The 15,899-nt window shown below is 41.9% G+C and overlaps 1 protein-coding gene across 2 annotated transcripts in view; it reads left to right on the top strand.

The window, feature by feature from the left end:
- Positions 1-309: 309 nt before the first annotated feature.
- Positions 310-15,899, top strand: part of BCAR3 (BCAR3 adaptor protein, NSP family member) — an 84,367-nt gene continuing 68,777 nt past the window's right edge. The window contains exon 1 of one of the 2 annotated variants that reach the window (XM_077928448.1): positions 310-388. In XM_077928448.1, coding sequence (XP_077784574.1) covers positions 325-388 — 64 coding nt within the window. In that variant the 5' untranslated portion in view covers positions 310-324. Of the gene's footprint in view, positions 389-8,133; positions 8,619-15,899 lie in introns of those variants that run through there. The other variant, XM_028732701.2, reaches the window with a different exon arrangement.

Below are 15,899 nucleotides of genomic sequence, written 5' to 3'. Positions count from 1 at the left end.
AAAAACTACGCAAGGTGCTCTCTTTTAAAGTTTAAAGAACAAATACATTTTACTTAGCGTACTTGCACTTGCAGATTAAAATATACAACGCAGATAGGCGTTGCTTATGTTGCCAAGACATCTTGCATAGATGTGCATCCAAGATAAATACAGACTAACTCTGAGGCAGGCAGCAGCACAACAGAACATACCTGCTGCTCAAACTGTTAAAAGACTTCCCGTAACTGCCGTTAACTGTACCAACTGAAATAACTGCCTCAGGCATATGACATCACACAGTTCTATAGCCCTTGTGAGTATTGACCCTTTTTACTCCGCATTGGGATGCTTTCATTCCACAGCACCCAGTTTGCAAAGTGCCTTATTTATGCCTACACTATCGACCATGGTAATCCTCAAGCCAGCTGTATTTGTGAAGCAGCACAGTATAGTTCCCATTAAAAAAAAAAAGTGTTGAATTAACTTCCTAGGTTGAACCTGAATGCTGGAAGATTCAGAACAGACAAAAGAATGTACTTCTTCATGCGCAGCTAAACTATGGATTGTGATCCCACAAGTGGTGGGATGACTGTGTTCTGTCTCTGCTGCTGGAGGCACCAGGTTTCCGAAGAGCAGTTGTTGGAGATGGCAGGGTCGGGCAGAGTACTGGTGCACTGTGGTCTTGCTTGCGTGCTTCCCATAGGCATTGGGTTGGCCACTGAGAACAGGATGGTGGGCCTTTGGTCTGATCCAGCAGGCTCTTCTTATGATCTTAGCGATAAGTTTTATTTGCCCTCCTTTCATCCCTTTGTTTCCAAATCCACTGGAGCTTCCTCTTTCCTTTGCAGATGAATGTTTTGAAGGTAATTTCTGTCTACGTTCCATATTTAGTTCAATACTTCTTCTTTAAAATTTAGTTTATAATCTTCAGATACTTTGATTTTTTAAGACATTGTCTGATGGAAATATAAAAACAGAGTGTTTGATCCAATTCTAGATCATTCGGGTAAAAAAAAAAAAAGACTTAAGGAAAGACAATAAATATTTTAGGCCAAGGTGCAAAGAAGATGAAAGAATAGGGGAAAGGTGACACCTGAGGTGAATTCAATCTACTCTCCAGTGGTTTCATCTGGTTTACTGCCCTTGTGAGTGACTGTATTTATAACATTCTTGCAGCAGGAATCAGCTGTCAGGATCTTGTTATCTTGAAATAATTGTCCTTGCCTCTCAGCTGCTCTCACTTCTGTGACAAGTTTGATGATGAGGCAGGAGCCTGTTAAAGTGAAAACAATCTACTGTTCAATGACCCTGATAGTCTGAAAGAAAAGACAGCAAAAAGAGGAATTATAAAGTAAGCAAAAAATGCTTTCCTCCTCAGCACACTGATATTAACCTAGGACGTCTTCCATTAGCCATGGGTTTCCTGTTATGTCCAAACTGGGAAATCATGGCTACTAGTTTCAGAACAAAGCAGGATCTTAAGTCAAGTTCAAACTGTGGTTTCAGATTCTGACTGCTTGGGAACCTGGTAACCATGGCTTTCTGGTTCAGATGTAACAGGAAACTGCGGTTAATAGAAGCCATCTGCATTCTGGATGAGTGTGTCTATGAAGAAAACAACCTTTTCAGTTGTGCCCTGGTTGTGGAATTTTCTTCCCAAAGAAGCTTGCTTTGTGTCTACATTGTGGTACTTTCAGCACCTGGTGAAGAGTGGTGCAGCAATGAAACTGCTAACACATTTGCAAAGCTAAGCAGGGTCTGGCATGGTTTAAAATTGGATGGGGAACCACATGTTGAGATTTCTGCATTGGAGGGGGTTGGATTAGATCAGGCATGGCCAAACTTGTCCTTTCAACTGTTTTGGGACTACAACTCCCATCATCCCTAGTTAACAGGAGGGATGGTGGAAATTGTAGTCCCAAAACAGCTGGAGGGCCAAGTTTGGCCATGCCTGGTTTAGATAGATGACCCTTGGGTTTCCTTCCAACTCTACAACTATGAGATTTCCAGGCTTTACAGCTGTTGTTGTTTTTTAAGCATTTCAGTGCTTTGCAGACCTTTGGTACTACTGCTTTCCCTTTGCTGGTTTGGTTTTGGTTTTATTTTGATGCTATTTAAAAAATGTTTGATTTTATGTCTATGCTGTATCCTATATTTTACGGTTTAAATAAATATACAGTAATCTGAACAGGCTGAGGAAGGAAGAGGCAACATGAGGATGGAGCACACAGGCACAAAGCCAAGATTTGTATGTCTCAGCCAGCTCAATGTGTGCCTTTCACATACCCTTGACTCTTAAGATTTCTGGTTGACACAATTATTATGCTCACCCACAGTTTGTTTTAAAATAATCATTGTGATCATGGTACCCTTGAGATAGAGTCAACAGATCTACACAGTTTGAATTTGATTGTAGTCATTCAGCTATAGCTTGAGAAGAAAACATTCGTTGGAATAGCTTTCTGCGATGAAGAGAAAGATGAAAACACAACAGGTTCTGGAATAGAAGTTGTTAAAAAATATTGTTATCTAAAAAGCAGTCAAGACTCCTGACAAAAGTTGTGGAACAGTATTTGTTTTAAAACCATTGTTTTATTTAGAAATATAAATTGCTGGCTGAGGCAGAATTATTACCAATGTAGTAGCAGGAAAGCCTTTGAGCTCCTGGTTTATGAACTCAGACAAAGGAAAGAAAGTAATAGAACAATGTTAAGAAAAACTTTTGGGGATTACAGAAGACAACACAGCTGCAGAATGTCAACATTCAAGTAAAGAGAGAGGCAACTCCGAGGCAGTGTGGGAGTTTTGAGGAATTGGTAGCAAGAGGACATAACCTTGAATAAGAAGAAGCAAATCTGAAAACACAAATTCTTTTAAATTATGAGGTGTATAGAAATGTCCCAAACATATAAAAGAATGGATTACTGATAGGCATTTAGCTTAATCCCAGAAACCAAACACAGAGATTATATCATAGGACTGATTCATATATTCACACGGTGAAAGGAACTGATTCATATATTCACATGGTGAACTCCAGTCCATGGATCTAATTCATGCAGTCTTTCCCTCCTTTTAATGAGGAGGAAGGATCATGCAAATTGGACTTCTGTGTTTAGGCCTAAACTAGAATAAGGTGCACATGCCTGCCTGCTCCCTCCACCACAGAACAATGATAATTAGCTGGGTAAGTGTGTGAATCAATCATTAGAAACAAAGTCTACAGCTATTTGAATGGAAAATAAGGCCCATGCGGTACAGGACAATATGAGCTGGAGTTCCTTATAATTCTGGGCTGCAGAAGACTGATAGAACACTGCCAAAGCCTCTAGTGAACAACTCACACTTTTATTTTGCTTTCTTTCATTCTTTTGTTCCCCTTCCCCATAATATTTTATTGATTATCCTCACAATACCCTGCGAGGTAGGTGATAGTCACTATTATGCTCTTTTCAAACAAAGCTGAAAGATACTTACAGTAATTTGCCCAAAGCAGCATACTTGAGGTCATGGCAGATGTGTAATTTCAACCCAGAACCAAATTCAGTTCTCTTCCTGCAAGACCACATAAATGAGTGCTGTTCCAGGAACTATTTGCAAAAAAGAGTAACACATGAGAAGACAGTAGAACTTTTCTTATCAGAAAGGGCTATTAAAAATTCTAATTTTATCTTATTTTGCATTATATATTAATAGTACATTCCCCATGTAATGTATACTTTACCCTCTGCTTTATCAGAAAGCATGACTATCTGAAAGACTCTTATATCTCTTCCATGCCTTATGAATAAACAAGGCTGTACAGTAATTCCTAGAATTAAAAAGAAAGAAAGTCCTTCTATTTCTGGGTGAGGCTGCCTGTGGCTGTCTTATCTCAAAATTAATGGTTTCTTCTTAGGGAGTTTTTTTTTAAAGTGTACTCACATAGTTTTGCAAAATAACAAAATATACATATATGGAAAATTATATAAAGTGGTACCTCGGGTTAAGTACTTAATTCGTTCCGAGGGTCCGTACTTAACCTGAAACTGTTCTTAACCTGAAGCACCACTTTAGCTAATGGGGTCTCCTGCTGCTGCCGCCACGCCGGAGCACAATTTCTGTTCTCATCCTGAAGCAAAGTTCTTAACCTGAAGCACTATTTCTGGGTTAGCGGAGTCTGTAACCTGAAGCGTATGTAACCTGAAGTGTATGTAACCCGAGGTACCACTGTACTGTATTAGATACAACACTAAGCCATAGTTTAGTGTTACATACACAAACCTCAGGCCCATATGCCCCCATCATCCTCCAGCATGGCTTAGAGGAAATTGGAAGCATTTTCTGCTGTTTTTAACTAACCACAACTTCTCATGCCTAACAAATGATCTGGTTAAGACAAAATACTAAACTACCTCAGTTTCAGGTACTCTCCCTCCATCAGCACATGTATGACAGAGAGTCTGGAAGCAGTTGCTTCCATTTTAAATTAACCATGATTTATCCAAACCACAAACAATGGTTTAGGGAAAGAAGATTGTGAATTGTTGTTTGAAGTCGGCATGTTTCCCTAAATCAAAGTTAAGACTAGCTACAGTTTATCCAGGTTTCAACATAGTGAGTAACTATGGTTAGGTAAACAGACAAGCCAAAGATTCAGATTTCTTCCTCACGTCCATGTGAGGGGAGCTTCTAAGCCTGAAGCCTGCTTACTAAACCATTATTTAGCATTCTGTCCAAACAAGCTCAGACTGTGGCTAGTGTTAACTGTGACTTATTGAACTAAGCCAATTTCAAACCGTGACTAAGCATTATGGTTTGTTCTTCAGGTGGCAGACACTGGATATTGTGTATCGATGGTTGTTGTTGTTGTTGTTTAGTCGTTTAGTCGTGTCCGACTCTTCGTGACCCCATGGACCAGAGCACGCCAGGCACCTCTGTCCTCCACTACCTCCCGCAGTTTGGTCAAACTCATGCTGGTAACCTCGAAAACACTATCCAACCATATCGTCCTCTGTCACCCCCTTCTCCTTGTGCCCTCCATCTTTCCCAGCATCAGTGTCTTCTCCAGGGAGTCTTCTCTTCTCATGAGGTGGCCAAAGTACTGGAGCCTCAGCTTCACGATCTGTCCTTCCAGTGAGCACTCAGGGCTGATTTCCTTAAGAATGGATGCGTTTGATCTTCTTGCAGTCCATGGGACTCTCAAGAGTCTTCTCCAGCACCATAATTCAAAAGCATCAATTCTTCGGCGATCAGCCTTCTTTATGGTCCAGCTCTCACTTCCATACATCACTACTGGGAAAACCATGGCTTTAACTATACAGACCTTTGTTGGCAAGGTGACGTCTCTACTTCTCAAGATGCTGTCTAGGCCTGTCATTGCCCTTCTCCCAAGAAGCAGGCATCTTTTAATTTCGTGGCTGCTGTCACCATCTGCAGTGATCATGGAGCCCAAGAAAGTAAAATCTCTCACTGCCTCCATTTCTTCCCCTTCTATTTGCCAGGAGGTGATGGGACCAGTGGCCATGATCTTCGTTTTTTTTGATGTTGAGCTTCAGACCATATTTTGCGCTCTCCTCTTTCACCCTCATTAAAAGGTTCTTTAATTCCTCCTCACTTTCTGCCATCAAGGTTGTGTCATCTGCATATCTGAGGTTGTTGATATTTCTTCCGGCAATCTTAATTCCAGTTTGGGATTCATCCAGCCCAGCCTTTCGCATGATGTATTCTGCATATAAATTAAATATGCAGGGAGACAAAATACAGCCTTGTCGTACTCCTTTCCCAATTTTGAACCAATCAGTTGTTCCATATCCAGTTCTAACTGTAGCTTCTTGTCCCACATAGAGATTTCTCAGGAGACAGATGAGGTGATCAGGCACTCCCATTTCTTTAAGAACTTGCCATAGTTTGCTTTTGCATAGTCAATGAAGCAGAAGTAGATGTCTTTCTGGAACTCTCTAGCTTTCTCCATGGTATCGATGGTGCCGTCTGGCAATTGCCACCCTCCTGACCTGATGCTGGTTAGGTGCTTGTTCGTTGCTGGCTAGCTGTCTTGCCCAGTTGTATTCTCCCAATAAGTCACAGTTGGTGCTACTGGAAAAGGCACCTGATCAAGCAATCTGGCAGAGGGGCAGCTCGCCCAAGACCCCAGAGAGCAATGGCCATTGACTTAAGTGGGGCTTATTTCTGGCACCTCGTCAGGAGTGAGAAGGCAAGTGAGGTATTGTCTGAAGTTCCTACCTCTGGCTTGCTAGATTTAGACTGCAGTCCTATGCACCTAGCTTCTTGGGAGTAAACTCCAACGAACTTGATGAGTAGACATTTATAGGATTGCATTGTTAAATGCTCAGCTTAAGGGTCATTTGTGATTTGTGATTGTGAATTACGCCATGTTTTTTAATGGAGATGGGTTTGCACTCGTGCCGATACATCGCCTTGCTAAAGGTGCAAGCAAGCCCAGGTATGCCTCTAGTCCCAGCTCAGTCCGAATGGCAACTAATGATGAGAGTCCCTCTTGGCTAAGCCATATAATCACATTTTCCACATGATTACCAAAACATGCCTTGGGCCTGGATCCAAGCAACTAGATTATAAGCACTTGAATTTCGGAACGGGCAGTTTTTCATGCTGCAAGGCAAACTTCTATTGAAAATGAGGAGACTTTCAAAAGCAGTTTGTGATATGATAGGGGCTGGAGAAGGGATGAGCTGACCGGCTTCTCTAAGTAAAAAATCCTCCTGGGTGTGCCAAAGTCCTTGTGTGCTCATAAAGTACGGTAGTTATTTAGATCAGAGTCATGCAGAAAATTCAGACGGTGTTTCCACCATGTTGATACACCTGGGACTCTAAAGGGGGGAGAGGGGACCACAGCACTCCCCCCCCCAAGATGGACCAGGGGGATTGAGGCCCCCACAACAATGCCTGCTTTTGTGGTCAGGAGGCTAGTTAATAAAGGAGAGGGAGAGATTTAACTCTAGGACTCAGAAACAGACTGTGATGCCTTGCTTGCTGTGCCTTGGAGCAGAAGTTAGTTGTGAAGGGAATGCATTGAGATGGAGGAAGAGTTGATGCTGACAGTAAAGAGGACAAGCTCCAAACACTGATCTTCTAGTTCTTCTACTGATCTCTAGTATTCCTGAACTTTATTTTCAGTATATTTGGAATCCCTTTTCTGTTAACCTTGGGCCTCCTTGAACCACCTACACCTTGCCTTAAATATATTTCTGTGGTTCCTGTGATAAATATTTTAATTAATGATGATCATGAATAATAATAATAATAATAATAATAATAATAATAATAATAATAATAATAATAATAAAATACTGCCCTAAATCTAATAATAATAACAATTTATTATTTATACCCCACCCATCTGGCTGGGTTTCCCCAGCCACTCTGGGCGGCTTCCAACAAAAGATTAAAAATACATTAAAACATCAGTCATTAAAAACTTCCCTAAAAAGGGCTGCCTTCAGATGTCTTCTAAAAGTCAGATAGTTGTTTATTTCCTTGACATCTGATGGGAGGGCATTCCACAGGGCGGGCGCCACTACCAAGAAGACTGTCTGCCTGGTTCCCTGTAACTTCGCTTCTCACAGTGAGGGAATCAGAAGGCCCTCGGAGCTGGACTTCAGTGTCCGGGCTGAACAATGGGGGTGGAGACACTCCTTCAGGTATATGTGCTGTTGTAGATGTACCACTTGAATCCTGCCCAATGTTAGGGCCGGCTTTGCTTCGAACCATGGCAATAATATGACCATTCGGAGGCAGCCAGTATTGCGGCTCAGTTTGACCTGTCGGATATCCACATTTGGTGGGCGGTGGTATAAATTTCTCTTCTCCTTAAGCCTGGCGAAGGATGAAATCGCACAGGGGCGAGAGGGCTGTCTTGTTTATTGCTTTCCTCACCTGCTGTTTTAATTAAGCGTGCTTATTTGCTGGTATGCGGGGCCCCTTTGGCTGACATGGTGAATAGTTTTTGACAAGACCAAAAAGAAGGGGGGAAACCACCCACCACAAACTATGGCTGGGAAGATTGGATGCCAGTCAAGGGAGGGGCTCAAGCTAATGAAATCAGCTGCGCTTAACAGCCTGGCCTGACCTAGCGGCAAAAAAAAAAAAAAAAAGCTTGCCTTTAGGAAGTAGTAAATCATGACTTTTTCAGGGAGCTGATTTTAAAAGGAAGAATTATGGGGAGGACTAAAGGAAAAGTTCTCGACGCGGCAAAGGGCAACGGGAGGTCACCGTATGTAAATAGCTCCTCTGGAGGGGGCTCCGGCGGCGCAGGGGTGTGGCTGCGGAGCGGCACTCAATCACTCCCGGAGCGCCGGCGCTGCCTCGTGTGGGGCTTGGCCGCCCTGCCTGCAGCTGCCTGAGTTTGCAGCGCGCGCCGCCCGGGGTTGGTTGGCGGCTTGCTTGCTTGCTTGCCTGAGCCGCGAAACTCTCGCCTCGCAGCAGCACTACCGCCGGCTCAGCGGTCGGGGAACCATGCAGCGCTCCTGTCCCGGTCAAGCCGCTTGAAGGTGAACGACGGAGCCCGAAGAGAACCTGCGGTGGACCCGCGCCCTAAGTCTCTCCGGCTGCCCAATTTGGGGCGAATAGTGCGCGGCTGCCGACTTTTTCCCTTCCAGCGCCGCGAACCAGCATCCCCTGAGGTAAGAGTGGCGCCTTTTTGGTTTTGTAGAGCGGTGAAAGCAAAACTTGAGCAGGGTGGTTGGTTTCCAAAATAATAATAAAAATACACGCCGGTGTATTCTTTTGAGAAAGTTCCGTTCGATGCAACAGCAAAAAGAACGCCGGGTTGATTTAAGGTTTGCGGAGCTCGACCATGCTGCTGGAGTTTTTGTTACATTATTATTATTATTATTATTATTATTGACGGGAGTAAATTGTGGTGGTAGGGAAAAGAAGGCTGTGTGTAGTCCGGGCCCATGTTGCATGTTTACTCAGAAGTAAGCCCTACCGGATCCAACGAGACTTGCCTACTCGCCATGAAGTGCGCACAGGGTTTCTGGCTACTACAGGGGTCAGCAACCTTTTTCAGCCATGGGCGGGTCCACCGTCCCGCAGACCATGTGGGGGGGGCGGACTATATTTTTTTTTGGGGGGGGGATGAACGAATTCCTAGGCCCCACAAATAACCCAGAGATGCATTTTAAATAAAAGCACACATTCTATTCATGTAAAAACACCAGGCAGGCCCCACAAATAACCCAGAAATGCATTGTAAATAAAAGGACATATTCTACTTATTTAAAAACACGCTGATTCCCGGACCGTCCGCAGGCTGGATTGAGAAGGCAATTGGGCCACATTTGGCCCCCGGGCCTTAGGTTGCCTACCCCTGGGCTACTACATCAAGAGGAATGCTGGTTGGTTTGTAGTTAGGAGGAATAGCTTCAATTCTGAAATTGCCTACTCAGGTTTTAGAAGAGAATGCTTTTGGGGAACAAAATTGATTTCTATGGAAAGGCTACACAAGATTGTTGAATGCAGATTACTTAACAGTTCCCTTCATAACCTCAGTAGGGAGAGCGAAAGGTTGGGTTTTTCATCACACGTTAGTCATGATGATGGGGCATTAAAGTGAAGAGCGTAATCAATGGTTTAGTTCTTGTGAATACAGGCTGATACATGTATATAGATATGGCATGTTTATTTCTCCCCCTCCCCCCAAAAAAAGATTAATATAAAGACCCCTGGAGCTAACTTAAATGTACAAAGTCAAATAACTGGTAAATAACAAAACGTCTAAGATTATTGACTTACATTTGGCAAATAGCACACATGATGTGGCTTACTAATTGTGTTAGAGTTAGAGATGGTAGTCTGAAGATGTAAAGAAAGTGTGTGTGTGTGGAATGATTGTATAACATATCTTTAAAAATTCAGTTGTCAAAGATTATCCTGGATAATATGGTAAAATATTCATAACTGATTTCCCCCCTTCCTTAATCCACTTGTCTTATTATTGTAACATTCTGCATTGTTGGAACTACCAGTGAGAGTCAAAGTTGGTGGGTTGTCTTCCCTTAGCATAGGAGGTTGAAGATGGTCTTTTAAGAGCTTTTAAATTTCTTTCTGTGATTCATCAGTGTATAGGTATATAATACTGTACTTCCTGCGTCTTACGGGACCGCCTGTGTACTGTTCCTATGTCCCAAAGAATCCTGGAAACTGTAGTTTAGCCCCACACAGAGCTACAATGCTGATCATGCATAACAAACTACAGTTCCCAAGCTGTGTTTTGTTCTGGGGTGTGTGTGAATGTGCTTTAAAAGTATGGTGTGTTTGCAGCCTAAGCCTATATATGTGTAACAGCAGCAAGCACATCTCCCTCACCTCCACTTCACTTTCCTTTCTCTGTCTTCATGTGTTGAATTTTTGATTGTAAACTCATTGTGGGCGAGGACCTGCCCTTCTGTATTTTGTAAAGTACCATGAAGTGCTTCAGAAAACAATAATCATAATTATCACCAGCTCTGTTGTACTTTTCAGTGCCAACCTGTCTCACTTGTCTCTCCAGTATACAAGATTCTAATGTTTCCAGTGTATACGGTATTCTGCAAGGGTTAAGCTGCTTATTCAGATGCCTTTAAGATGTTTACTAACGCTTGTGCTCTCCACTATGTTGGCTTTGCTTAATTTGACCAGGGATTCCTTTGGACTAGAAAGATGTTAGTAATAGAGAGCTTTTATTAAAGAGTTGCCAGCAATTGCGTATTTTGAGTTGTAAAAGGCAAGTGTGTCTGTTTAAAAAGCGGGTTACTATGGTAGTAAGAATGTGATGGAATTTGCCCATTATACATCCCAGCTGATTTTCTCTCAGCAGACACAACGGGTATTGAAGTACAAAACATTCCTCTTAAAGTAAGGTTGTAAAATGTGCTGGCCTTTAAAAAAAAATTCTACCTCTTTAGTTAGGAGTCCTATCAAATAGAATTTTATTCTTATAGTTGGGAATTAACTAAATTTATGTTGCTTTTCTCCCCCTAACCTAATCCCTTTCAGTCGTTTTACTGATTTGCACCCAAATTACCTTACTGTTGAACGGCCCAGGAAGCCTTGGCGGTGTTATATGGGCAAGGCTTAAGTGAAGGCAGGACTTTAGGATGGGGCTGGCTTCCTAACTAATTTGTTTTGGAAAGTTAGTAAAGAGTGAGAAGTGGGCTGCCTGTGTAACTCTGCTGACAACATTGTTCTCCTGCTTTGTTTGGCCAAAGAATGAATAGCTGGTTGTGTTTGTCCCTGAGAGGAGGAAGGGAGAGGAGAAAAGCCCACTTCTCTGGATATGACTCACCCTGAACTCTCTCTTTGTGAAGAACTGATGTGAATCTTAAGCTACTAAGAGACAGAGAGGCTGTGGAGCCGGTGTGAGCTATTGGGTTAGATAGGCAAGGAAATGGCTTGAGATTGGTAAATACGGAGAGAGAGAAAAGATTCCACTCAATTTTTAATATTTTTTCAAAGCAGAAACTGAAACTGCATTTGATGCAGTAATCAAGAGGATCTCTGGATCTCGCAGGCTAGCCTACATTGCAAGGGTGGCGTGAGAAGGTATAATAGAGTATTAGGGGATGGGGCAGGGAATGAGAAAAATGACAGTGGTGTGTCCAATCTAGTCAAAATTAAGTGTTTTAAAGTTCTTGTATTCCATTGGGAGACATTTAAGGATGTCCATAACTCTGGATTGTACCTGAAATATATTCCACTTTTGCTAACTACATAGTTAGGCTGTTTTAATTGGATGAGTAAATAAAAACATACTTTGATTACATCAATAAACAACTTTGGGCTGGATTCATTCTCTTTCATTTTCTTTATTTCTCTAGAAGTCCATTATTTAAAAAAAAAGGTGTTTAGGTTTATTCTTAGGAAAGTTATTTGTCTGGGAAAGTTCACATGCATATCCATGACAACTCTCAGAAATCATAGTAACGGAATGGTAGGAGGACAATGGATGGACTCGACATGCAGAAGAAAAGAAAAAAGTCTGCTTAGTTGCAGAAGAGAGGCAGAGGACTTTCCCCCCCTTTTTTTAGTTGGTCACTAGGTTTAATTTTTTTTAAGGTCCAATTTGAGTCCTTACTAAGGTTGCATTCTCAACTATGCATACTTGGATGTAAAAACGGCAAAGTCTTGTGGCACCTTAAAGACTTAGCACATTTTGCCATAGTCTTTAATGGGCTAGAGCAGTGTTTCTCATACTTGTGTCCCCAGCTGTTGTTGGACTGCAACTACCATCATCCCTAGCTGTCAGGACCAGTGGTCAGGGATGATGGGAGTTGTAGTCCAACAACAGCTGGGAGACCCAAGTTTGAGAAACATTGGGGTAGAGGGTCACTAACATGTGCCCCTCCAGACAGCTGATGTTCAGGGATGGGGGTATTCCAATAACATCCTGAGGCCTATAAGTTAGCCACCTCTGGACTAGAGCTTGCTTGTCCTCTCGGAGGTGGTTAGCCTGTGTCTGGGCTACATCTTGCCATATTTCCTGCTGGGGACTCACATGGCAAATTTTCCCCTTTGACCACCTTAGTGAGAATGAAGCTAGTGAAGATTGTTGATGTACTGCTACCAGCAGATCACAGTGTGAAGCCATGGTTTATTGTTTGCTTATGAAACTGTGTTTGCCTTATTGCTTGGCATTATGCAGGAACCCAGCACCGTTAACTATGGTTTGTTGGCCACTCAACTCCAGAGGCTCAACAAGTAATAAAAGGCAAAAGGTGAGAACGGCTGGAAAACAAAAGAAACCTTGGAGAAACAAGCTAGAATATAATCATGTGGGGAAATTTGTGGTTTGTTAAACAAACCACGACTTAAATCAAGAGTGAGGAACCTGTGGCCCTCCATATTTTGTTGAGTGCCAGCTCCCATCAGCCCTAGTCAACTTGGTGAATGGTCAACGGTTATGGGAACTGCAGTCCAGCAACATCTAGAAAACTACACTTTAGCAATCCCTGGCTTAAACAAACCATGACGTAGTGTTATGTGCAAACCAGGCCTCTGTTTTGTCTGCTTAGTATTTTCATGATCTCTCTCATGCATCTGACAAGGCAGATAATAGCTTATGTCACAGTAAATTAGTTAAGTCTTTCAAGGTGCCACCGGGTTGTTCTGTCTGATTTTATCGCAAGAGACTAACATAGCGGTCCTTTTAGAATCTGCCCTTACCTTTAAGTAAATCTGATAATAAACAGCTGAGTAAGCATGCACTGGACTGGGGAGCTTGCTGCTTGTTAACTGGTAAGAATTACAGAGCTCTCCCTGTAAACCAGAGATGACCAACCTTTCAGCAATAGGGATCCTGTACTTTCATAGTTGTATAAAAGAGGATATTTTGGAAGGTGCGGCTTTTTAAGCTGTTCAGCCCTGTTGCGTGACTGAAGTTCATCTGTTCAAAATTTCATTTTTCTCTACATAGGAATTAAGGGTTTTGGAGCTCTGATGTTGAAAGGTTGATCATCCCTGCTGTAAAATATCTTGACATGTTACTGAGTGACATGCTATTTGAGAAGGTTAAATGTAGTTCCCTTCCTTCAATATGGAGTGAACCTTTCACAAAGAGTCATATATGATCAAAAGAGCTAAATCATGAATTGCATTCCTCTCTGAAATCTGCTTATTAGCTCTTATTTGAGCTGTCAGCAGAACGTATTAAGTTAAGGGTCTGTTTTTAAGCAATCAATGGATTAAAAATAAATGATAGTATTTCAGTAAAAGTGGCAGGAAGCTTCTTAAATAGTATTTAAGACTGTATAATGTTATTTGTAGTGTATTTTAAATTCACTCTCAAAAGAGATGCATATGGTTTAATGTGACAGTCATATAGAATCCCATAGAAAGGAATAATTCATATTAAGAATATGTAGGTCCAGTAATTTGCCTGGGAGCTCCAATTGCTCCAGTGTTGATGGACCACATAATTTGATAAGCAACCTGCATGGTAGCCTCACATCAAAGTAGTATAATAGTAAAAACAATTATTTAAAACAATTAAGATATGAATAAAATTGTCGCTTTAGCTGGCAGTTAATAGATTCAGGGATCTTAACACCCATATGAATGAGCAAAAGGTGCTCAGGCTTGTAGGGAAAGGGGTTGCTGTTTTTGTGTTCTGACGGAAGCTTTTGCATGTTGAATCCCACTCTGGATGGTCTCCTGACTTTAGAAGCAACTGCAGGAGGCATATGGAGATACCAGTGGAAAAGGCCTTTGCACCATGCTGTGTTAAGAACTGTGATTCTAAAACTTGATCTTACCAAGTTCTCTCCAAGGCAAGAAAAGGCTTCACTTCAGGGTGCAGAATTGGTCAAAGCAGTTTTTGGCATACCCTCATTACCTGGGAGGGCTGTGGTGTGATTTCATCAGGTATTTTGTTCTGCCTCACTTAAGGTCTGTTCTTCAAGAGGAATATTTCCCCAGGATGCTATAGTTGGTGGATGGGAAAAGCTGAAATCCCAACTGAGCAATTGTAGCCAATAACAGCACAAAACAGGAGAACCTGTCATTGATCTATTAGAGGTTCCCCAGAGATCTATTGTATAGTTCCCAAGAAAAGAGCTACCCCAAAATAAAAGTGGGATTAAAAGTGTATTCTTTGTTGGTTCTCAGTACTGTTGGTCAGTGCAACACCAGAGAAGATACACAAATTTATTAGCGCCAGAGCTCAATGACAAGATGTCCTGGGGTTGAGATACTGGCGTTGGAGGAGAATGGAGGGCAGAGGTAGCACAGACAAAAATGTGACTGCGTATGAATGGGAGAGAAGTCTGCTCCTGCCCTAACCTGCCTAGGAAGCCTCACCAAATACATTCATAACCATTACAATAAAAGTTCCCACACTGGGTGACTCAATTATTTGTATCGTGCTGCTGCTCTGGCTTTTCCTTTTGTAAGATAGATTGCTTTGGGGCTATGCATTGGCTCTAAAATTACTTGGAAAATAAATCATTAATTCTTATGATTTTGGCTGGCTCGGCATGAGTAATGAGTAGAAAAAGGACAGAAAGAAAAGGAGTTCGCTCAAGCAACTAAGAGCTACCCCCACAAATGTGTTCACTTTTGGCTTGGGGTAGAAATGAAGCTGCCATGCTCATCCCGCTGATTCAGCACAATGCTGTCGTCATGGGAAGCTGCTCCAATGCGCATTCAGATGTTCATAATGTATGTTAAAGTTGAGTCAGCATTTTTAATTATAAAAATGGTGTAGCGCCATAGACTAGTTCTGGGGGGAACTATTGTACTCATGTTATGCTTGTGGGCTTCCCATAGGCATCTGTTGGTCACAGTAATAACAGAATGCTGGACTAGATCTGGGCTGGAAGGGTCCAGGGTTCTTCTTGTGTTCTTTAGACAAAGGTGGAACCCTTTGATATCTGGAGTTTTGACAATTGGCAGACACACTTGTTGGTGATGGAATTAAGCAGACTTTTTGCTTTTGGTGTGTTTATTCTCTCCAGATAATCTTTTATCTTTATCAGGCTGTGTGTTCCACAGCCCCTTTGTATTCTTTTCAAAGGTTCATTTGTCAAAAAAAGGAAAAAGCAAGCCCTGGATTTCTGCATTGCGGTGCCTATGTATATTAGAAGACTGTGCCTGTGAAAACAGAAATGCAAACCAACTTAGGCTAGACCAGGCTATTTAGCTTTTTCTATTGATAGAAATATTAACAGATATTCTTGCACAGGCATCTTCATTAGACCAAAATATGGAAGAGAAGTTGATCTCTAGAGCCTGGGTGTATGTAGACCAGAATATGGTCAGTAAAGTTTAGACAGTTAATCTGTCCTCACAGATTATCCAAAAGAGTAATGGCTCAAAAATTTAATGTCATTTATCTGTAGGGAACTCATGATTCTCAGAATCTATATTTTCATTAAAATTCTGTCATCCTAAACTTTTCACATGGAGGCTCAGTTGAAATAAATATG

Source organism: Podarcis muralis, chromosome 5, assembly GCF_964188315.1.
Source record: "Podarcis muralis chromosome 5, rPodMur119.hap1.1, whole genome shotgun sequence".
NCBI lineage: Eukaryota > Metazoa > Chordata > Lepidosauria > Squamata > Lacertidae > Podarcis > Podarcis muralis.
This window is presented reverse-complemented; position numbering and strand designations above follow the sequence as displayed.